General features: G+C 41.1%; 1 protein-coding gene across 1 annotated transcript; it reads left to right on the top strand.

Moving 5' to 3' along the window:
* Positions 1-8: 8 nt before the first annotated feature.
* LOC106013234 lies at positions 9-22,128 on the top strand. The gene is made up of 13 exons (XM_013088384.2): positions 9-208; positions 2,026-2,107; positions 3,310-3,398; positions 7,332-7,430; positions 8,562-8,640; positions 9,519-9,607; positions 10,423-10,504; positions 12,070-12,131; positions 13,410-13,940; positions 15,566-15,654; positions 18,054-18,170; positions 19,641-19,808; positions 21,370-22,128. The coding sequence occupies exons 2-13, from the start codon at positions 2,089-2,091 to the stop codon at positions 21,461-21,463; spliced, it is 1,518 nt and encodes a 505-aa protein (XP_012943838.1). The 5' UTR covers positions 9-208; positions 2,026-2,088; the 3' UTR covers positions 21,464-22,128.
* The last annotated feature ends 1,828 nt before the right edge of the window (positions 22,129-23,956 follow it).

Here is a 23,956-nt window from a genome sequence, read left to right as displayed (position 1 = left end):
ACCTTAGCCTTGAATGAGTGTCATCACGTAGATGTTATGCTTGCTTTCGTTACACAGACTCCCCTACCTGTTGTTGTTCTGCTTGTGTTGATTTATTGTACTTTTTTTGCAACAGCCGATCGGCACGTTAACGGAGGCGGTGGCCAAAAGTCCCCTGGTCAGTAGCCCTGTGGTCATCAAGATTGAGGAGTCACCCGAGAAGCACAAGGTGAGCTTCAGTGTTGGAAGTTTGTTTGTTTTGGGTTTTTTCTCGTCAAGCAGGTCTTTGTGGATCACTATGTGGTCTCAATTATATGTGAGGTAGAGTGATGAAATCTGGCGCCCGCCCAAATAATGTAATCAAGGCAATCCGCATTTTTCTGGCTGTTGGGCAATTTTTTGTCTAATTTTCTTTTTTTTTTGCTCAGTACCTTCTTTGTCCATTTAAGAACACATTTCTTTGTGGATTTTACATTGATCAAAGGCACAAAAGAATATAAATTTGCAATTCCAAGAACTCTCAAGCTTTGGAAGTCACAAAGCTTTGGCGCCCATTTTCTCGCTAATTTTACCTCTGACACCAGGAGATACCCACCTGCTTCAATCGCAAATGTCTTGACTTTTGTTCTAGATAGATGGGTTTGGGGTGTTTTTGCCAAATGCAAGACAAATGAACGAACTTTAAGATGATACTAATAACTCCCTTTGCCAAAAGATTTATGAGCGCCCAATTTCACCACTTCGTGACACATATTGTCGATGATTCAGCTGTGTGATATCATAACTGAATGCTTGTCAATAAAATGATGTAAACCCAGCTTTTGTATTGCTCAGGTTGAACATTTCTTGTTACAATATATATATATCATTGCCTGATTATCCTCATTTGTCGGTATGTTTTTGGCCTTGTATCACTCAAAACAGCAGATGAGTTGGTCTTACTACACTTGTTCTTTAATTTTTCTGATTCATTTTACTTTCTTATGGAGGTGGGATTTTTATGTATTCTTAGAAAGTGAATGAAAACTCGGTGGGGGGGTGGGGGTCGCTTCTGGTTGTGTTGTCCAAATTGTTAATGAATTAGGTTCAAATTTACTAGAAGAGGGCCAGGCTTCCTCTGCATTTGTTTTTCTCAAATAATTGCCTTTTGTAATTTGTCAGTCATTGTGCATTTTTTATATTTCTTTCTTTGAGTAATGTATTGAAATCATCCCTGGAACCTGAGAATGTTCTGGATAATAAAGATGTTTGTCAGGATAATAATAAATTGTTAAGCATATCGAGGCTGCTTTTAAGCAGAGATATGGGCTGTATTAATGCAGTTTATAATTACTGTTATTACTATCATTATTCATGTTCAGTGATGAAAAAAAAGTGTGGGTGGTTGGCAGGTGCTTTGATGTGATTTTCTCCTTCTTTCCTATTAAATATTTATCGTCCTCATCTCCCCTCCTGACTCCTTATTTTTTGGGGTTTTTTACTCTGTTGTAACACCTCTAATCTTTGGCATTTATATAACCGTATTGTGTTGCAAGTGCCTTAAAACACTTACTAAAATAAAAACATGAAGCAATGTAGGAATGGCAGGCAGTGGTTGCTGGCTGCTATAGTGGAGTCTGCTTCATCTACTTCTTTTCTTTGTGACAATCATCCTAATCTGCTATTGGAGAAGTGCGGCCAGTTTCGTGCTGACCCTTTGTAAACCCCAACTCAACTTTGCTGTCCCAGGTTCCCTCTCCCCCCCCCCCCCCCCCCAACTCTTTTTATCTTGTATTTTATATAATGTAGTTTGTAAAGCGCATAAGGCTTGCTGTTGAGCGTGAATTTGTGCCGTACAAATGCTATCTATTGTTACTTGTTTGGGTTTGTTGGGTTTTTTGGTTGTTGTTTTTTTTTTGGGGGGGGGGTTGTATACTGCCTGGCAGAGAGAAACATTCTCCATGTTGTTTGGGCCTTATGTGGATCTTATGCCATGCTTGAAAATAGTATCATTTTCTGTTTGGTTTGTTGTTTTATCTAAGTCATTTTTTAAAAATTCACCTGCAGGCTCTCATTCTTGTGGTGGACACGAATGTACTCATTTCCTGCCTGACTTTCCTGAGTGAGATCATGAATGCCGATCTTCCAGGTTAGACCAAGTTTTTTTTTTAATCCCTAAAATTCTATATTACAGTCGAACTTGCTCTTAACGACCACCTGTCCAAGAACAACACCCCCTGTACAAACAACCACTTCCCACTTCTCCCTTTTGTGGTTTTTTTCTGTTGTAATGATTCTGCCTAAGAAAATCACCTACCCTCCGGGGCAGTGCCACTGACTGTAGTGTCTCTAGGCCATTCCCAAAGGTGGGACATTTCTCGTTCAAGCACAGTAGAATTGTAAATGGGCTGATTCATCAATGTCCAGCTCATAACTGTGCCTGATCTACAACAGGGAACTGCTGCTTTTTCTTTCCTAATCCTTACTATTGTCATTTTCCTCTACTTCTTTTGTATGTTTGTCACACTCTTGTGACCCGCTATTTCCGGGGTGCCTTGATAGTCGAAGCAGACCTTGTGCTGTTGAAGCTGGAGAGGTGAGCAGAGTAAGTCTGATTCCTTGTAAAGACTTCTCTGTTGACACACACCCCTTGGTGCTCATATGACCTTATGTCGTTGCGAGCGCCGTAAAACCATCTACTAAAAAAAAAAAGAAGAAGAAAATCACCTGTCTAAGAAGATAACCACTTTTCCTTCAGCATTGAACGATCCTCTTGGTCAGGGTTGACTATATCTATAACGTAGCACCTTTGGTACTCGTGACATACTGTTAATATGTTTTTGATTTTGAGGTTGTAGAGACAATGACTATTTGTCTTGAATTAGGGGATTTGTTCTCTCTCTCTGTCTCTCTGTCTCTGTCTCTCTCTGTCTTTCTGTCTCTCTGTCTCTCTGTCTCTCTCTCTCTCTCTCTCTCTCTCTCTCTCTCTCTCTCTCTCTCTCTCCCTCTCCTCTTTCTCTCTCTCTCTCTCTCCTCTCTCTCCCCTCTCTCTCCTTCTCTCTCCCTCCCTCTCTCTCTCTCTCTCTCTCTCCTCTCTCTCTCTCTCTCTCTCTCTCTCTCTCTCTCTCTCTCTCTCTCTCTCTCTCTCTCTCTCTCTCTCTCTCTCTCTCTCTCTCTCTCTCTCTCTCTTTCTATATGCAGACTTACAAACACACAAACACACACTATGTACTTTCATTATATAATCATTAGTCTTTAGGCCCTATTAGAACTAGAACTGTCAAAACTGTCATATTTATGTGTTTGGGGCAAAGTGTACTGACACACGTATGCTGATCAACACCTCCCCAGGGTTAGGAATCCCAACTCTGGTTTTGCCGTGGGTCGTCATGCAGGAACTGGACTTCATCAAGGACAGTCGCAAAAGACGAGACAGATATGTGAGTACATTTTATTTTTTTTAGCCCTAATTTCCTGAATTTATTAAAGGTTCTAAAGAAAAAACAACAGCAACAAAATACAGGGAACCTAAGAACCCGTACAAACAACCACTCCCCCCCCCCCCTTTTGCATTTTTCCTTTGTTATAATGACACTGATCAAGACCTTCACCTGTCTAAGATGACCACTTTTTTCCCCAACAATTGGTGACCATGTTGGACAGTTTTTATTTTAAATACCATTTCCCATGAGGATTCATCATCATCATTGCCTTTCTCACCCTGCACCAGGGTATAGACCACGGACAAACACCCATCACTTTTCTCTATCCTGGGCTAGCCTCTTGATGTTATTCCATGTCTTCCCACTTTTCTGTACATCGATTTCTGTGATTCTTCTCCAGGTTCCACGAGGTCTTCCCCTTGATCTCTTGCCCTGTGGGTTCCAATCCAAAACTTTCTTTGTTATGCAGCAGCCTGACTTCCTGACAGTATGTCCAATCCATCGCCACCGCCTTCTTCCTACCTCATCTCTGACTGGGATCTGTCTTGTTTTCCTTAACACTTCCACATTGGTGACCCTGTCTGTCCATCTGATCCTCAGTAACTTTCTTAGACACCTGTTCAAGAAAACCTGGATCCTCTTTATGCAAGTCTGTGATGCGTTCCATGCCTCACATCCATACAACAGGACCGACTTCACGTTTGAATTGAAAATCCTCAGCTTTGTTCGAAGTGAGATATCTCTGGTCTTCCAAATCCTATCCAAAGATATGAAAGCAGCCTGTGCTTTTCCAATGCGGGACTTTATTTCAGCACCTGTTCCTCCCTCTCTGTCAATTATGCTCCCAAGATAGCAGAAGGATTCAACGTTTTCTAGGGCCTTTCCTTCTATTGTGACCTGCTCCTTTCGTTGTGCATCTGTCCTTAGGACCTTTGACTTTCCGGGGTGGATCCTCAATCCAACAGACTCCGATAGGCTGTTTAATACTGAAGTCTTTGCTTGCATCTGTTCCTGAGTGTGCGACAGAAGCGCCAAGTCGTCTGCAAAATCCAGATCGTCCAACTGTGTCCATGGTGTCCACTGTATACCATTTCTGTGTCCTCTGGTGGTTTCATTCATCAGCCAGTGGATTGCCAATATGAAGAGGAACGGTGATAGTAAGCATCCCTGTCTCACACCAGTCTTGATGTCAAAGCTGTCAGTGAGCTGGCCATCATGTACAATCCTGCAACTTGTCCCTTCGTACATGCTCTTGATGAGGTTCACCAACTTCTGTGGGATTCCGTGGTGTCTCATTATCTTCCATACTGTCACTTGGTCTATACTGTGAAAGGCCTTCTCATAGTCAAGGAAGTTGACAATCAGCTGGGAGTTCCACTCCAGGGACTGTTCCACAATAATCCTCAGCGTGGCAATCTGGTCGGTGGTTGAGCGATTTTTCCGGAAACCGGCCTGTTCATCCCATAGTCTTGGATCCATTCCTGTCTTGATTCTCTCCAGAATGAATCTGTTGAAGACCTTACCTGGTATTGAGAGAAGAGTGATCCCTCTGTAGTTGCTTCAGTTGCTGAGATCCCCCTTTTTTGGAAGCTTCACGAGATGTCCTGCTTTCCAATCCTTTGGAAACTTGCTCTCATTCCAGATCCTGGTAAACAGTGGGAGGAGGATGTCTGCAGTCACATTGGCATCTGCTTTTAGGGCTTCAGGTGGAATCTGGTCGGGACCGGCCGCTTTACCTTTGTGCAGCTTTTTAATGGCATCCAGAATCTCTTGTTTTGAAGGAGCATCACAGCAGATAGGGAACTCATTTTTTGCTGGCAGTATGTTTGGTGGGTTACTCGGTGGTGGTCTGTTCAGGAGACTGTTGAAATGCTCTACCCATCGTTTAGACTGAGCTTCCTTTCCAAAAATGCTTTTCCCCTCTTGGTCCTTTACAGGTACTTCAGGTTTCCCATATTTTCCAGCAAGTGTCCTTGTGGTCTGGTAAAGGATTCACATGTGCCCTCCTATCGCTGCTTCCTCTGCCTTCTCTGCTAGCCTGTTCATGAATTCCTCCTTGTCTTTTCTTATTGATTTCTTGACATCTTTAGCTGTTGTTCTGTACTGCTCCAATGCCTCCGCTCTTGATCCTCTTGTTCTACTTGCATTCACTTCTGCCTTCAGCTGTCTTCTTATCCTAATTAAATCCAATGAGTATTGGCTAATCCACTCCCATTTCTTCCCACCGAGTACTTCTTGGCATGTTGATGAAAAGACTTCTTTGACCTTGGTCCAGTGTGTATCCACGTCCGTGTCCTCACCGCCAAGATCAGCTAGAGGTTGAAATCAGTTCCTCAGCTGCAGCTGAAACTCTTCTTTCTTGTGTCCGTCCAAGAGACTTACTTGGAACTTCGTTCTTTTGATTCCTGTGCTGGTCCCGTGCTTTTTGAGTCGAAGCTTCAGTTTTGCCAACAGCAGATGATGATCCGATCCAACATCTGCCCCTCTCTGTACTTTGACATCGTCCAGTGAACGCCTGAACCTACGAGAGATACAAAAATGATCTATCTGGTTCTCTGTCACTCCATCTGGCGAAACCCATGTGGCCTTGTGAATCCTCTTGTGGGGAAAAACAGAGCCTCCAATAACAAAACTGTTGAAAGCACATATATTTGCGAATCGCTCACCACTCTCTTTCATTTGTCCCAAGCCATGTTGTCCCAAGCCATGTTGTCCCATACTTCTTTCATACCCCACGTTGTCCTGACCAATCTTGGCATTGGCATCTCCCATTATGATGTTGACATCCTTCCTTGGTAGTTTGTCGATGACCCCCCTGGAGCTGGCTGTAAAAGGCATCCTTGCCTTCATCCGAAGCATCATTTGTTGGGGCGAAGATCTGTACTATATTCATGTTGATGCTCTTGCTCCTTGCAGTGAATGAAGCCATGATGATCCTTTCCGTGTGTGGTTCCCATCCTCTAAGTGACTTCTGTGCATACTTACTTAAAATGATTCCTACTCCTTCCGCATAGTATTTGTCTTCCCTCCCAGAATACAATATTTGTTCCGCGAGCTGAGCTGCTTCTGTCCAGACTGTATCCAGTGTGTTTCGCTGACTCCTAGTATGTGCAGCCTGTATCTCTTCATCTCTTGTACTATTTGAGAACTCTTTCCTGCTTCATACAAGGTGGGAACATTCCACAGCGCAATCCAGAGAGACTTGTTCGACAGAGAAGGTTTCGGGTCAGAAGAGTCCTTTCGGCTTTGTCCGCTGTCCTTCATTGTTCCTGCTGATACAGAAGCTCCTCCTTCTCTCAAGATCGAAAAATAAAAAGCTGTGTTTGTCCGTGTTTCTGTAACATACTGTTTTTTACTGGGTTGGGTAGTTGGCCCTCCGCAAACTGGCACTTTTCGGGCGACCAGACCTATGCACTTTTAGTCGCCTCTTACGACACACAGTATCACGGCAGGTGTATTCTTTGCTCCCCCATAGTAAAACTATGGATGAGGATTCATTGAGGAGTAAATATTGTTGTCAAGAAATTCAACCATCAAATGATGTCACGACTAATCATTGTTATGGTCGTGTTGTTGTTGCTAATACTGTAGTAATTATTGTTATTGATTTAGTGGTCCAGTTATTGTTGCTATGGCTTTAGTTTGTTATTGACCCACTTGTTTTTTCTTGTTGATTCAACTTTTGTGAATGAACCCAAACTTTAAAACTGTGGATGGTTGACGGTTGCTCTGGTGTGATTTGTTCCTTATTTCATATCAAATATATGTCATCCTTATCTCTCCTCCTTCTTTTTTACGTTTGTTACTCTCTCGTAACACCTTTAATCTTTGGTACTTATAAGACCTTATTGTGTTTTAAGTGCTGTAAAATTGACTAAACCTAAGTTTTTAAGGTTGTTTCATTTTCACTGCACTATTTGATGCGCACAGAACGAAATGACCTGGCGTCGTGCTGTGGAGGCTGTACATTTCATCCACGCCAAACTGAATACAAAAGACCAGAACTTGATTGGTCAGCCCCCGAAAGAGGTGAGACTCAACCCTTGCACCAACGTCCCTCCCTCCCACACAGATGTTGAAATATATAAACATGTTGTTATTATTATCGATCCAGCAACAGCTGGGCTCTTGCCCTTCTGTCCAATGCCATGTAGTAATAAGAGCAGGTTAGTTTACTGCAGTTGCTGTAATGTTCCATAGAATGTATGGTCAATTTTAGGTCTCGGCAGGATGAAATATATATAGACTGATGAATATTGAAATATGTATCAATAGACAGGTGGGTGGGTGGGTAGATAGCTAGCTAGCTATCATTATGCTCTTAATTTCTTTTAATTTTCAACCCTACAATTGTCTTATCTATTGTTCACTTTGAGAAAATTAAAGGTTCAAAAAATAATGATGGGGAAGATCATAAAAGAGGGAAGAAGTGTGTATGGCTTGGTGTTGGTTTAAAGACCCTATTTACGCTATGAGATTATTAAAGAGGCAGAACCTTCAAGTAACCTGCAGGTTAAGCATTGATCTCCAATATTACGACGTCAAATAGGTTGAGACCCTTAAAAACTCTCTGAACTGCAGGAGTTCACAACTGCCTCATTATTAGTTCAAACCATGGTCATCACCACCACAGTTCAGCTTGGTTAATGCACTCAGAGAAATGTGTAACAGAGGAGAGGAAGTAACTGTTTTATGTTTTGATTATATAAAATAGGAGAGGAAGAAACTGTTTTATGTTTTGATTATATAAAATAGGAGAGGAAGAAACTGTTTTATGTTTTGATTATATAAAATAGGAGAGGAATTAACTGTTTTACATTTTGATTTTTTTTAAAGGAGAGGATGTAACTGTTTTATGTTTTGATTATATAAAATAGGAGAGGAATTAATTGGTTTACATTCTGATTTTTTTTAAAGGAGAGGATGTAAGTGTTTTATGTTTTGATTATATAAAAGCTTAGACAGGGTGATTTATATATTATATTTCCTTTAGTTAGAATGTCCGATAGCTGCTCTGTGATTAAAGTGGAGAAACTGTATGATCATGTCTTATGTCTGTTCCTGTTGCAATGCTTTAATGAGTGTTTTATGTAATGTGACGTAGGACAATGGCATTAAACACTGAATAAACTTATTTACTTACTTACGTACTGTTGCCAGGCCTACCAGAAGACGGATATGGTCATTTCCTCTAACGATGACCGGATCCTGCAATGCTGCGTGCAGTGGAAGGAGAAGTGTAAGTGATTGACCCTGTGTGAATTTACCAAGAACCTCTCATGTTAATCATTATTTCTGGGAGGAATTCTGTAACGAGTGACCACTATAAAACAGACTGGAATAGAGGGTTAGAGTTTGGGGGTAAAGGTAGGGGGGAGGGTAGGGGTAGGGAAGGGGTTGGGTCAGCGTTAGGGTTAGGTCTTTACTATATTTTCCTTCCTTATTTCTTTTTTAAAAGAATTTGATAAAGATGATAGAAAAAGATAGAAGGAAAGAAGAGCAGAGGAATACAGAGAGTAACAAACACAGATGGGATGTTTGACATACAGCACTGTGAAAGAACCTGAGCTGATCAGGAGGACAGACAACAGGAGACAGTCATCAATGTCTGCTTGAGACCTGAAATCCAAAGAAGAATATGATAAAGAATTTCAAAGTTGATTTTAAGTCTCTAACAATAAAAGTCCCTTGTTCTCTCAAATAAAAATATCATTCAGAAGTAAAAGATCTTGTTATAAGTATTCCTATGACCTTTAATGCATGCAATATCAGAATACCACTGAGTTACAATCAGAAAAGCTGAGTAAGTATCTAGCTTAACACTATTAATGTTTATAATTACTGGTGAGTTCAAGTATACTATTGTATAATCATGGTTATGTGCACGGATGTGTGTGGAAGAGAGAGTGTGTGAGAGAAGAGTGTGTTTGTATATAGGTGTGCACATGTGCGTGCATATGCATGTGTGTGTGTATTTGTGTATGTGTGTGTGTGTGTATGTGTGTACGTGGTGAAACACCAAACCGATGTGCCAGGTTCTGGATAATAAAGATGTTTCTTATCTTATCATATCTTTCATGTTATGTATTCCCATGCTGTTGGGTTTTTTTAACGCAGGCCCTGATGATCATGTGATTTTATTGAGCCGCGACCTGAACCTCACCAACAAGAGTGTGATCATGGGAATCTCTGCTGCAAATACAGAAGTGAGTCCAATGGTGTGTTTCTCGTGTTTGTATGGCTTTGTCTCAAGTTGTGATATAGATCAACCCTCTTAACCCTTCCAGCCCCAGCCATTTTTGTGTACTCGCTAACCCCAGTCCCAGCCAGTACAGCAGTATTTCAGAAAAAGAGGCATGCATTCTAAAAAGTAATGATGTAGTATCTTTGTAATGAGGTTTAGATAATATCATATAACAATGTTTAAAGGTAATGGAACACATATTATAAACATTGAAGTTTAATTAGGTTCTCTGCTATTTCGAAAAATGCACAAACTGGATGCCCCCCCGAAACAGAATATGCACCCTTGGGACAGTGGGAAGTACAAGTGATGCTGAAAATATACGTGCATGGGGCTGGAAAGGTCAAATTTAGAAATGAGCCTCCAAGACCAGCCAATTAGACCAAATTTGGAAGAGCCACATTTGTTTTTGTTTTTCCTAGGGAAGGGGGGGGGGTTGGGGGTTAGGCAATAGAAACCAAAAAGGTTGACCTGCTTGTCTTCTTTGAAATATACCGTTGTGTTGCTACCAAATCTTTTCTTCCTTCACCTCTTTCCTTGTTCTCTAGTCGTGTACTGTCATCTGCTTAAATCTCCACTTTCTTCTCCCAACCCGAGGCCTCCTCTTGGCTCTTCCGTCCTTTACTCCTGACTCTTTCTACTGCCACTCCTGGATCCTTTTAACTGCTGTATTTCAGCAACACCCCCCTGATCTTAGGGAAGGGTAGATCAAACACAAGATATTGAGTGTTACAGCTTGAAGAATGCTAAATGTTGGAATTTCGTTTACTTTCCCAGACCCTGTGGAATGAGCTGAAGATGCCAAAGCCAAATCTGAAGCTGCTGCAAAAACCACCAAGCAATGAGACCACTCAGAAAGGTTGTACAGTCTGCCTGGCATGTTTTGGGGTTGGGTTGTTGTTGTTTTTTGTTTTTTTCCCCATTTTAATTTTTTTTTTGGGGGGGGGGGTGATGGGTTGTGGAGAGATGGTTGGTTTGTTTTTTGTTTGGGTTGGGGGGGTTTTGGCACTTGTCCTGATTTGGTACCGATATGTCTAACGTTACGTAAAAATATGCCGACGTGGTTGAAATTGTTATACTTCAAGAAAAACGAAATAAGAATAAGGAAAAGAGTGTTGATAACATAATGACGATATGATGACGGCAGCGATGATAATGATGCTGTAATGTTCGGAATGACATGCAGGTTAATCTTGGTGTTGGTTTATTTCTTCATTTGGTGCCTATCCTGTGCATGTCATTTTTGTTTCAAACAGTATAGATTTTTTCCTTTATCCACACTGCATCTGGCATTTTCTGGTATCCATTAGTCTGCTTAGTCACATGCTTTATAATCACAGGACATGTAAAATCTTGACCAATACAGCGCAAACACTTTTGTCTTCTGTGTCAAAATAATGCTGACAGAGTTCAAGCTTCTGTTCCTTTATGGTTCTGTTTGTTTGCTTGGTATGAGAATGTTGGTTCTTTTTTTTCATTTTCCTTGTTCGCTTCTTTTTTTGTTAATCTGTCTATGTCTTTCTTCTTTCTTAGTGGATAGGCTCTTTGTTACTGCAAGTTCATTCTACTGTTGCTTCTTGCTGTTTTGTCTTGCTCTTTCCTGGCACTGAATCATTGTTATCATGTCGGTGTACTATATGAATTACTACAGAGCCAATGGTTGGCGGGTGCTCTGGTGTGGTTTGCTCCTTCTTTCTTATCAAACATCTATCGACCTGATCTCTCTTCTATCTTTTGTGCGTTTGTTACTCTCTCGTAACACCTCTAATCATCGGCACTTTTATGACCTTATTATGTTGCAAGTGCCATAAAACTCTTACTAAAAACTAAAGAATTACTCCAGAGATTTGATCCCCACACAAGGTGTTTTGAGTTGATGTTGATCATCACTGATTGTCAAATAGAGGAGATATGAAAATATTGGGGGGTGGAGGATTATAAGCCAGTGAGCCAGCTCTACAACAAATCGTCAAACAGAGATGAAAAAATTACCCTTTGATTTGATATTCGATTGGTAACAACAAGGAAGAATACAACGACCATGTAAAAAATGGTAAAGAATCAACTTACACAACAACCTGTGCTGGGCGAAAAATATGTGTAATTATTGAGTTAGTGGTCTTGTGCTGTGTACCTTTCAGTGCTGGGCATTAGGGTCATATCTCCATCTGACACCATGAGAAGAATTTAAGGAAATGAAATGTTTAGAATGAAATGTGTAACTTGTGTCAGAAATAGAATTAAAACCTCAGGTTGACAGGATTATGAAAATGTATCCATGAGCTAGCTGCAGGTTTTCCTTCCTCACTGCTTTAATATAATTCTAAATGCAAACTACTAAATAAATTTTTTTTTTGATAAGTATATTACGGTAATTACAATTATGTATCTCAGTTCTAATGCACTGTGTGTTCTTAATTTCAGGGAATCAGAATGTGGCTGCAACAAGTGGCAAGAGCAAAAACTCTGAGGGTAGTCATGTCAAGGTATGACGTGTCAGAATGGACATATATATATATTGCTTTCCTTTCAGAGTTTTTGTGTGAAATGGGTCTGCCAACATTTTCAACATTGTAAGGTTGTCTATGAGGCTGTACCCCCAAAGTATCTGCATGTTATGGAGAGGGCCAGGTGTGGTCATGAGAATACCCCAAACAACCAGAGTGCAAGAACTCTCAGTTATGGATTTGAACCTGGGTCATCCGCATTGCAGTCCATTCCTTTCTTTGCTATACAAAGTTCAAGCAAGCTAAATGCTGATACTCTTCAGCCTGTTAGTTCTCCTATACTTCTTGCATGGCTGAGTGCAGTTAAGACTAACGTTGAGGAAATTATCTTCATTGACCAAGACTTAATACAAATGCTCCAGAGTTTTTGATGACCACAGAAAAGCTGAATGCAGCAGAAGGTAAGTAAGAGAGCCCTTGTCTCATCACTTGTGAGAGGTGAGGAAAAGAAGATCTACCGCAGTATCTGTAACCACAGTTGTGCCCTAACAAACATAAACATTTTACTTTGACAAGAATGTTTTCAAAAAGCAAATCAAAGCAAGTAGCAGCTTTTCTTTTAACAACTTTACTTAATTTAAATTCATTTTCTTGTTTTATACTATATTTTAAAATGCTCCCTCAATTTGTAGGATGGGCACGGGACAACCTTTCCTCCCTTCAAAAAAGAAAATGTTGATTCTTCTGTCGTGAGTTTGTGTTGACTTCCATTGTTATGGACTGGGTTCAGGGACTGAGTTGAGGGCAGGGCTTATAGGTTGTGACGGATCACACGCTTCCCTTACCAGCAGCTGAAAATTTATTGTTATCCATTGGTCAACTTGGGTAAGCATTGAGAGCAACCTAAGCAACATGATCGTTTCATCCATAGGAGGGACTAGCAATAATGACATGTGAATGAATTATGACAGCTTGTCCACGTCAGGGGAAAATGCAAAATTTTTGACAAAGTCTGGCCGTCTCAGATAGGTAAATTTGATTGTGGGTTGATAAAATAGGGTGGCCGCGGTCGCGTTGCACAGGTGCCCGTTTTACACAGGTAAAATGTATAGAAAAAACGCAAGGGGGGGGAAGGAAAGTGGCCGTTTGTACAGGTGGCCGTCAGGGCAGATTCGATTGTATTTTCACTCCAGTTGTACTCATATACTATTCTATCTTGATTTTTTTTTAAAGTAAAAAGTATTCATCTCAGTTATATAATTCTCAATTTCCCTTTCCTTTAGTTTTTATTTCTCTTCTTGTTTGGTTTTTTTACAGCAACTTTTTCTCTCAGAGCCGGAGACTACGAATCAGAAACAACTCCCAGTGAGGTACAACAAAGCAACCACCAAAGTAAACAGCACCGACGCGCCGCCATCGTTATTATCATTACCATGTCAGCAACCTGTAAACTCCTCCAGAAATGTGTACAATAACCCCACACTTCAAAAGACATGTGTTCCCGGAATCTCAGCACCCTCCACTGAGGACAGGCCTGCCAGCCTCTCAAATACGCAAGAAAATCTGAACCAGGTAGCGAAGAATGTGACTCATAAGCCCACTTCAAAGCACCTGCAACCGCAAAGCTCGTCAAATTGGGACAAAACCCAAGAACAAACCAGTGTTTGTTTTGTAGAGAGTTCCCAGTCCGTTAGTTCCAGTTCCGGGGTAGTTCCAGGTACGAGGACAGAACGTGTCCAGTCGGATGAACCGATGGAGTCTGCCACTGAAAGCGCATCTGGCAACACTGGCAAAAATTTGGATCCTACTTCTGAACCCGCAAGGGAACTACGAGCCACACAGTCTGAGGTAAGAATCTTCTAAAAGACAATTTGGTTTACCTTTTCTTGTTGGTGGTTGGCGGGGGCTCTGGTGTGGTTCACTCCTTCTTTCCTATCAAACGTCTATCATCCTTATCTCCCCTTCTTCTTTTTTGTGTTTGTTACTTTTTTTACTCTCTTGTAACATCTCTAATCTTCGGCACTAAAATGACCTAATTGTGTTGCAAGTACCGTATGGTAAAACTCATTTTAAAACATTACGTTTTCTTTAATATGATGGTTTAAAGGAGGGGGAAGGGGAACTATCAATTAGACCTGCATGTTTGCCGACAATCGTCTGAAATCCGACAATCGCGACCCGACTCGCGAGGCGGCCGATGCTATCGCTAGGCCCACCTGTATCAGTCAATGTGCGTAGTGCGAGGCCTGGCCGACTGCCAGCGCCCCCCTTTTCTCCGGTTGGCTTTGTCGGCACTTTCGTTTTCGTGCCGACCGCCGATGCGCGCACCGCCGACTGCCGACGTCGGTGTTTCCGACATAATTGTCGGAACCTGAGTAGAAATGCGAATACGAAAAAAGACGACGACCTAAATTATCTAATTTCAGTTTCGTGCTCGAGCGGCCATTTTGAACTTCGTTTTGTTGACAAATTCAATTGTTCAGATCGTGTGGATTCATTCCAGTCCGACTCACTTAGATAATAGAATCTAGATCTAGATCTAGATCTAGATCTAGATTTATATAGATCATTATAGACCTCAATGGAGGATTCATATTCCAATTCTATTTTGTCAAACCCTATCAAAGGTTGTGCTGTAATATTAATGTTGGTAAAAGGCATTTCATCAGGTGCGTGAATTATTTATTTATTTAGAATCTAGACTCAACTGAGCCCCTCTGTTCGGAATTGGATGCGGATTTCTAGTTCAAGGCCTATTCCTAGATCCTATTCACTTGTTCTTCTAGATCTAGATCTAGATTTATTTAGTTTACTAGATCTAGATCTATGTGGAGGATTCATATTCCAATTCTATTGTGTTATTGTATCAAACCCTATTATTGTAGATCTAGCAATATGTAGATGTAGGCCATTATGATTATATTATGCTCCTTGTAAGCCTTGTTTGTTTTGGAGTGTGGTTTTTTAATTTTAAAAATATTTTTCATTTTGGACTTGTGCTGGCCTTTTCACATGAGGCTCGTTGCAGGTTCTTATTTGGGGTAGGCCTAGGGGTAGGGGTAGGGTTAGGTCTCTTCTTTGTTGTGTTTGTTGGGGTGGTCGCTCGTTACTCGGAAGTCCTTCCTTATGACACCAACAAAAGCTCTTTTGGGAGGGGGGGGAGGGGTTGCGCAAAATTTTCAGACAATCTGGTTGAGGCTCACATGCAGGTCTATATCAATGTATAGTGACTTGAACAAAACAGAGATGTGTTGCAGCTAGCACCTCTTGAATTATCCAACAAATATACAAGAATCTGGCCATGGGGAAGTCTACCTCATTAACTTTCTCCATCTTTCTGCTTTTATGCTGTATCCTATTTAGCCTAGACTAGAGTCAATGTAGCTTGCAAACTTGATGATGATCTAAATTGTGTTGATGAGAGTGCAAAACTTTTACTATGATTTCACAAACAGTCCTCCAATTCCTTTCAGACTGCGTCTCCTGCTGCCAGTGTTACTGAGTGTGAGAGTCTAGTCTTGAGCAAGTTTCAGAATATTTGGACATTCATCACAGAGTTCAGGTGAGAGTTAAACATAGTCATAATAATGATGATAATAATAATAATAATAATATAGTACATATCCACGCTCTACAGCATGCTCTATGAGCTTTACAACCATTATTATCCCAGCAGACCCTAGAACACTCAGAAACATTGTTGGCTTCCCAAGAAACATACAGTGCAAGCTGTGGAATGTAAATTTATACTAAAACACAAACTAACTGACAAGATCTCTCCCTGTCTATAGCTGGGTACCCATTCCCACCTGAGTGAAGTGTGGAAAATTCGTGTAAAGAGCCTTCCCATCGTCAGGTCACTGGTGGGATTTGAACCCGCAACCTAACATTCGCGACCTCAGTGCTTTCTTGTCGTATCTCCATTTTTTTTAAACATTGAAAATGTGACTTCTTCATAAGCTCACTCTTTGTTATGTACTGTTTTCATTGTTTAAAAAAATGGAGATTCGACAAGAAAGCTCTGAGGTAGCGAGTTGCGAGTGTGAGAGCCTAACCACTAGTCTACTCTTCTTCTTTCCTAGTTGTTCATATGGTGACATCAGACATTTTCACAGATGCAGCTGTCTTTATAAAAACTAGGACTTATGCATTGTAGAAATAGTTGGAGAAGGTGGTGCAGGCAGCTAGTGGTAAGGACTGTGTTCTGACATTGTTTGAGGGGGCAGAAGCGGTGAACAATATTGGTTTTGTGTGTGTGTGTGTGTGTGTGTGTTCCAACTAACTTAATATAAACAGTATTGTAAAGTTTGTGGCAATTTCCTGTTTTCATGTTTAATTTGGGAACTGGCAGAAAAGCTTTATTTCTGTTTTTTACAAGTCTTCAAGTCATTGGAAGTCACTGCTGCTACTGGTAGATCCAACTTCTTTACTTCCCCCTGTTGTTTCTAACTGTCTGACTTTTTCTCAGCACAACATGACCATTATTGAGTCAATGTGCTTCTTTTTTTACTGTTTAAAAAAACACAGTGAAACAATAGAACACAAGATGAGTACTCTGTTTCTATTTTGTCTCAGTTCATCAAACACAGACTGATTTTCTTCAGTGGTTCTGCCCCCCCCCCCCCCCGGGGCAGTGCTACTGACTGAAGTGTCTTTAGGCCCTTTCCAAAGAGGGGGGACATTAACATCCTGAGTTTTTATGCACAGTAGAATTGTAATTGTAAATGGGCTGATTCATCAATGTCACTCTCATAACTGTGCCTGAACTGCAACAGGGAACTGCTGCTTTTTCTTTCCTAATCCTTACTATCGTCAATTTTCCTCTACTTTTTTTGTATGTCTGTCACTCTCTTGTGACCCGCTATTTCCGGGGTGCCTTGATAGTCGAAGCAGACTTTGTGCTATTGAAGCTAGAGAAGTGAGCAGAGTAAGCCCGATTCCCTGCAAGGACCTCACTGTTGACATCCACCCCTTGGCGCTCATATGACCTTTTGCAGTTGCGAGCTCTGTATAACCTCTACTAAAACTAACTTCAGTAGCCCCCGCGTTCATACCCTTCAACCCAATGCCACTATGTAGAAAGTAGAACTCTTTGTAAATTATCCCTTTAACCAATTTTTAAAAAGTGTTTAAGTTATAAGTTAAAGAATACGGCAGACTTCATTTTGTACAACGAACCTTGTCTCTTGTCGGAAGTTGCTTCTGTTTCTAGCTGACTTGTCTTCCCTATCTATTGTTCTTTTTTTTTTTCCCTATACTTATACTGAACCTGGAAGCAAGGGGTCTGAAACCTGAGGATAAAAGCCGCATGTTATGCTCTAACTAACTGGGCCTGCTTGAACAGCATACTTCTCTGAAATAATAAATTATATACATTATTATTCATGTACTGGTATTTGGTGCAGTAGTTACGCTCTTCATCACTTCACACAGATTTGATTTCTATTTGTTTGGGGGTTTTTAAATTTTGTTTTGGGGGTTTTTTTATTTGAATGTCTTCATGTCTGCTGGGACACTGTACCCCACTCAGCCCTAATGGGCTGTGTTGAAACATCCCACCGCTTGAATGATCTAAATTATGTTGATGGGGGCATAAAACATACAATTACAATTTTACTTAGGTAAACTAGGTCGCTTCTACCCTCGACACCACAAGGTAGCAGAAGCCCCAAAAAGTGAAAGCAACTAACTTGTAATATGAGTAACTCTTCGGCCAACTAGCTCTCATCCATTCCCTGAGACTCCTGGGTGGGTGGTTGGCGGGTGCTCTGATGTGGTTTGCTTCTTCTTTCCTATCAAACATCTATCGTCCTTATCTCCCCCTCCTTCTTTTTTATGTTTGTTACTCTCTTGTAACACCTCTAATCTTGTGGCGCTCATATTTCCTCATGCAGTTGTGAGCGCCGTAAAACCTCTACTAAAGCTAAAACAAGACTCCTGGGGGGGGGTTTTTCCTCTTAGGGATGAGCTTATCAAGGTGCTCAACGAGGGCCAGTCACACGCAGAGTTCCCTATGGCTGTGGCCGCGCTGAGACGAGTGGGCAGCCTCATGATAGAACTGATGGAGAAGTTTACAGAGTGAGTTTTTTGTCCATGTTTGTTGTCGCTTTCTTTTTCTCGATATTATCGCACGTTACCCTCCTCTTTTTTTTTTTTTGGTGTTTGTTGCTCTCGTGTAACACCTCTAATTTTTGGTACTCATGTGACCTCATTGTGTTGCAAGTGCCGTAAAACTCTTACTAAAACTAAAAAAATGGGAAGTCCGGTATGCTGGTGGTTGGCGGGTTCTTTGATGTGGTTTTCTCAATCTTTCCTATAAAACATCTATCGTCCTGATCTCTCCTCCTTTTATAAAATGTTTGTTACTCTCTTGTAACACCTCTAATCTTCGGCACTTATATGACCTTTTTGTGTTGCTAGTGCCGTAAAACTCTTACAAAACTAAAAAAACATGAAGTCCAGTATCTATCACATAATGGGCAGTCCTGCTTAGATCTTCTGTCGGCCCGTACAGCTGCTCCCATAGTGTCAGTGGGGTTGGTCGTGTTTCCTGTCGTAGGGCCGTGTGTGTCCTGCACTGCTGAAGGATGTATTCCGCAGTTTGGTCCACTTCTCCACTCTGGCATTTTGGTGATTGCTGTAGTTTGTTGTCATTCATCTCACAGTTGGATGAGTTGTCCATCCTGGCAGTACTAGAAGGCAACTGCATTTTGTATTCTTTTGTCAAAATCTGTGGAGTGCTGTTCTTATGAATTGGAGAGTGTGAGAGATATAAAACATTTTGTATTGCCCCCAAGTGTGACCTAGTGTCAAAGTTTTACCATTGGTGATATATTAATTGTATTGTTTTAATTTTTGGAAGGTTGGATGGTGCCACTGGTAGGTCATACTTCTTTTCTTTACTTCTCTTGTTTCTCTCTATCTGTCCCTATTTTTTTCTCTACCCTTTATGGCCTTTGCAGTGATGATGTGCTTCTCTCTGCCCGAACTCAAAACTTTGGGAAAATGTGCAGCCATCAGAGTCAGTTGTAAGGGATCTAGTGCTTTGTTGTCAGTAAGTTTGGCTGGAACTCCAAAATTAACTCTTTGCTTCTTGCTCTTTATTTTTTTGTAATGTTGGTGCGGACAAAGTGAGATGCAGAAAAGAAAAGAAATTTTCTTGGAAGACTCAGCCTCATTAAGTTCACAATGTATTTTCAGCCTTGCACTGAGCTCTTGCTATTCCTGTGCTAACAATTTCAGTGACTTTTGTTGTTTTATTTCATTTTTCTGGGCACCATTAGTATATAGTATTGTGATGACATTTCCTGTGAATTTATTTTGTTTTTTGTTTATGGAAATGTCAGTCCTTGTTGGCTGCCTCCCCCCTCCCCCCAACCCCACGGGTGGATAAAGGGTGCTATTGGGCTCTGTGTGTCTGTCTTGTTTTGCTTTTTCTCATGCACTAAACGACCATTATTTTGTCAGTGTGCTTCTTTTTTCTCAAACCCAATGCCAAACCTTGGAACTTGTCAAATACCAAAATAACCTTTGATCTTTGTGGCCCAGGTGTCTGGATCTGTCACCCGTCATTCTACAAGATCGACAGCTGGAGTTCAAGGCCTTTGCCGAGTGTCTCAATAACTTCTTGTTGAGAACTGAGGTGAACGTGACTAAAACAACTCCACCATTAGATCACCGCCAGCTCATCGGGTATTTTTCTGCAACAAAGAGCAGGTAACTGTGTGTTTGCTTGTGTGTTCAAAAAGGTTGGCGAGTGGTTGGAGTGTGCCACTGGTAGGTCCTACTTTTTTTCTTTCCCTCTGATATTTTGTTTTGCTTCTTCCCCACACTATATTGTCGTGTTATTGTGTTGCTATGATTCTTTTTACTCAAACTCAAACGGGTTGGGACCACAGGAGCAAGATGTTTGCTCTAGGTGAGTACTCTGATGTAATTTGCTGTCTCTCTCTCTCTCTCCCTCTCTCCCTCTCTCCCTCTCTCCCTCTCTCCCTCCCTGATATTTGGGTATAAGACACCAAGAAGGACTCTCCACCTGTCCCTGTTCTGGATGATCCTGTCTTGCTCTATCCAGCTGTACCCCAACTGTCTGAGGTCCAGGTGGATCTCAAACTTTCTCTCATCCTTTTTACCTGGGGATTCCATCTTTGGCTAGCTTCTTAACCTTATCCGTACGCCCTGGGGGTCATTTTGTGCCCCCGGGGTTGTATTCTTCACATTTTAGCATACTTGGAGTTTGAAACTTTCAGTATTTCTCAAAAAATCATTTTTACAGACTGCTATGCTAAGCGTACGGATTGGATTAACGAGTCAATTTCCTCTTTGGAAAGTGGTGGCACAGAGTCGTATGGATACGATAGAAAAACATGACGTACGGATAGAGTTAAAAGTATTTCCAATCCACCGCCATCTTCTTTTCTTGATCTCACGGTCTACTGATTGTTGTTTGTTTCCCCTCCTGAAGGCTAAATTTCTGAAGGTGTCGGACCAGTGAATTTTCATGGTTTTCCTAATGCAACCATTGATGAAGGACTATAGCTTTTTAACTGTCTGCTTTGTTTGTTAGTTTTATGTTCTCAATCTGTTGTTAATTAAGAATTGTGACAGTTACGCTGGAGGTGGGGTATGATGGGTGCTCTGTTCTGGTGGACTCTTCTACTTCTTTTCAGTTTAGCTGTCATTTAAATTTGTTCTTTACACTTTGTGGTCACTTAGCGCAATAATGCGACGAGGGAAATTATCCATTCTGGTCACCCGGTGCAGCCCAAGAAGTCCGTTGCAGTCACTCTCCTGGCTGGGTGACCAGATGGGATATTTTGTACTGCTGGCTGTGTGAATGCAAGTGTTAAGGAAATCTGCCAGTGGATGGAGGACACCTCTTCACTATCTGTCCTTTGTTTCTGTCTGTGTTTCTTGGTTTTATCTGCCTCTGAGTGACTGTTGTTGTGTCAGTGTGCTTCTCTTTACTCGACCTCACTGAATGACCTTAGGAAATTTGGGTGTTACCCCTCTGAGTCACTGTAAAACTACCGACTCCACAGTTCTGTCTCTTGCCCCCCCCCCCCTCCCCCCGGTGCTCTGGTGTGGTTTACTCCATCTTTCCTATCAAACATCTATCATCCTTATTTCTCCTCGTTCTTTGTTGAGTTTGTTACTCTATTGTAACACATCTAATTTTCAGCACTTATATTAAGGTCTTATTGTGTTGCAAGTGCTGTAAAACTCTTACTAAAACATCTGTGCCACCCCCTCCCCCCCCCCAACCCGTCCTGTACAGACCACAACTCAAAGCAGGCCTGGAGGAACTGTCGGGGTTCATCAAACTCTTCCAGGAGATGAGCGGTCAAATTTTTGCAGCGGCATCCTCCTGATGAGAGTAGAGAGAGGAGGTGCCCATTGGAGGATTGGGTCAGATCGGATCAATTTGCTAGCCAGTTTGAGGGTGCAAAGCGGCTGTCTTGGCACAAGCCGATCGCGCCCAACTCGTGGCCTTAAAAAAAAGTGTTTGTTTTCTGGCGACAAGTTGGACGATCGACCCGACCTGACCCGATCCCATCCGCTATGAGCAGCACGTTTAAAGGTGTATGTACACTTGTTTGGTTGTACAGTGTCTTCAGATTTGTCTTCGGGAAAAGTGCACATCCTCGTCTCAGGGTTCATGACCATTTTTGTGCTGTAAGGAATATACGGTATAACACGGATAGCTTGAATTCGTCGAGACCGGCCTCGGTAGTTCGAGGGATTCGTAGTTGGAGTGATATCTTACAAAGACAAAGAAGAAGGAAAAAAATGGGACTGCAGGCACAGTTTGACGGATACGTATGTGACTTTGAGTCTTTTGTGTTTGACCTATCCATCTTGTACTCTATGTAATTATGATTATATTGTCTAGATCATGGTGCACTTGCCTAAGTAATTTTTTGCAGGTTTCATATAAACCCACAATCTTTCTCCATCCTCATATACAAACGTGGATCCATGCATGCATGCACATGCACATGGGCACACACACACACACACACACACACACACACACACACACACACACACACACACACACACACACACACACACATACATGCATACATGCATGCATGCGCACACACACACACACACACACACACTGACACACACACACACACACACACACACACACTCTCTCTCTCACATATTCACCCTCACACTCGCACACACACACTGACACACACACACACTCACACTCACACACACACACACACACACTCACACACACACTCTCTCACATTAAGACACAGAAGCATGTTCGCAGCTAGCTCAGACTAGCATCCTTATACTGTCATAAGCTGACAAAACGCTTTTTAAAAAATTCACAACAGTTTCAAGTAAATGAGGTTTTTTGTCTGCTTAACGATTGAGAAGTAGGGTTCTTCCTAAATTTGAATTCGAATTTATTCAAAAACTAGTCACAGTTTCATTTTGATGTTCTTTCACTCAAGTATGGTAACTGATCAAACTTTCGACTGAGAATATAAAAAATGTTTTCTCGCCAAAATGAAAAAAAAGACGTTTTGTCAGCTTGCGGCGGTATACTTGTTTAGTTCTAGAGTCATTATATTGTGTTTTAAAAAAAGCAATGTGTGTGGTTGGCGGGTGCTCTGGTGTGTTTGCTTCTTCTTTCCTATCAAATATCTATCGTCCTTATCTCCCTTTCTTCTTTTTTATGTTTGTTACTCTCTAGTAACACCTCTAATCTCCTGGCGCTCATATGACCTTATGCAGTTGCGAGCGTGGTAAAACCTCTACTAACTACTAAAAAAGCAATACTAATTAACAGAATAAAAAGCAACAGAGGGAGTGCAAAGAAATAGGACTTACCAGTGACTCCTTCCAACCACCTCTTACAATTGTACACTTGGTCTTTGTTATTTTCTAGTCAAATTCTTTATTGAAGTGATTTTTATTCCATTAATGTGAAATATTTAATCATTTTCTTGGTAGATTTTTGTGTAAATTTAAAGTGTGATTCAAAAGATTCATTTTAAAATTCGAATAATAATGCTGTTGGTTGACGGATGCTCTGGTGCGCTTTGCTCCTTCTTTTCTATCAAACGTCTGTCATCCTTATTTCTCCTCCTTCTTTTTTTTGTTTTGTTTGTTACTCTCTTGTAACACCTCTAATCTTCGGCACTTATATGACCTTATTGTGTTGCAAGTGCCATAAAACCCTTATTAAAACTAAAAACTTTTACGTCACTTGCAGCACAATTAGGTCATACTAGTGCCAGATATTAGAGGTATACGAAGAGACACAAATGCAAAAATTGAGGAGAGAGATAAGGACAATAAATGTTTGATAAGAAGGAAGAAAGAAAGAAACATGATGCAGCAGGGATTTTTTTCTCAAGATGTACATTCACATACAATAAAATATTTGGTTTTGTTTTTGTTGGGGGGGGGGTAATTCGTTTTGATTTCCTGGTACAGTTCGGTTTTTTTTTTGTTTCGTATTGAGTTAGTTTCTAGTTTTACTTTACCTTTTTGTAGAGGAGGGCTTCCGGTTGATGAATATTTTGTCTTGTTTTGTTGTTGTTGTTGTTGTTGTTGTTGTTGTTGTTGTTGTTGTTGTTGTTGCTTATTTGGGTTTGTTTTGGTTGAGAAGGTGCGTGCGTTTGAGATGGGTGAGGGTGGGGGTCTCTCTACAGTTGTACGCAGTACAATGTTTGTTGTTGTAGCAATTTAGTTCTCAAAGAAAGAATACTGGGGCAATATTTGGTCAAACGGCTTTTACATTGGTGGTCTCGAAAAGATCAATGTTTTGTGGTTGTTTTTGGTAATGTTTTTGTCTTTTACAAAATGAGAATAATTTTTAGTCCTTTCTACCCCCC

Source organism: Aplysia californica, unplaced genomic scaffold (assembly GCF_000002075.1).
Source record: "Aplysia californica isolate F4 #8 unplaced genomic scaffold, AplCal3.0 scaffold00734, whole genome shotgun sequence".
Lineage (NCBI taxonomy): Eukaryota > Metazoa > Mollusca > Gastropoda > Aplysiida > Aplysiidae > Aplysia > Aplysia californica.
The sequence above is the reverse complement of the archived record's forward strand: the minus strand, read 5'-3'. Positions and strand labels throughout refer to the sequence as shown.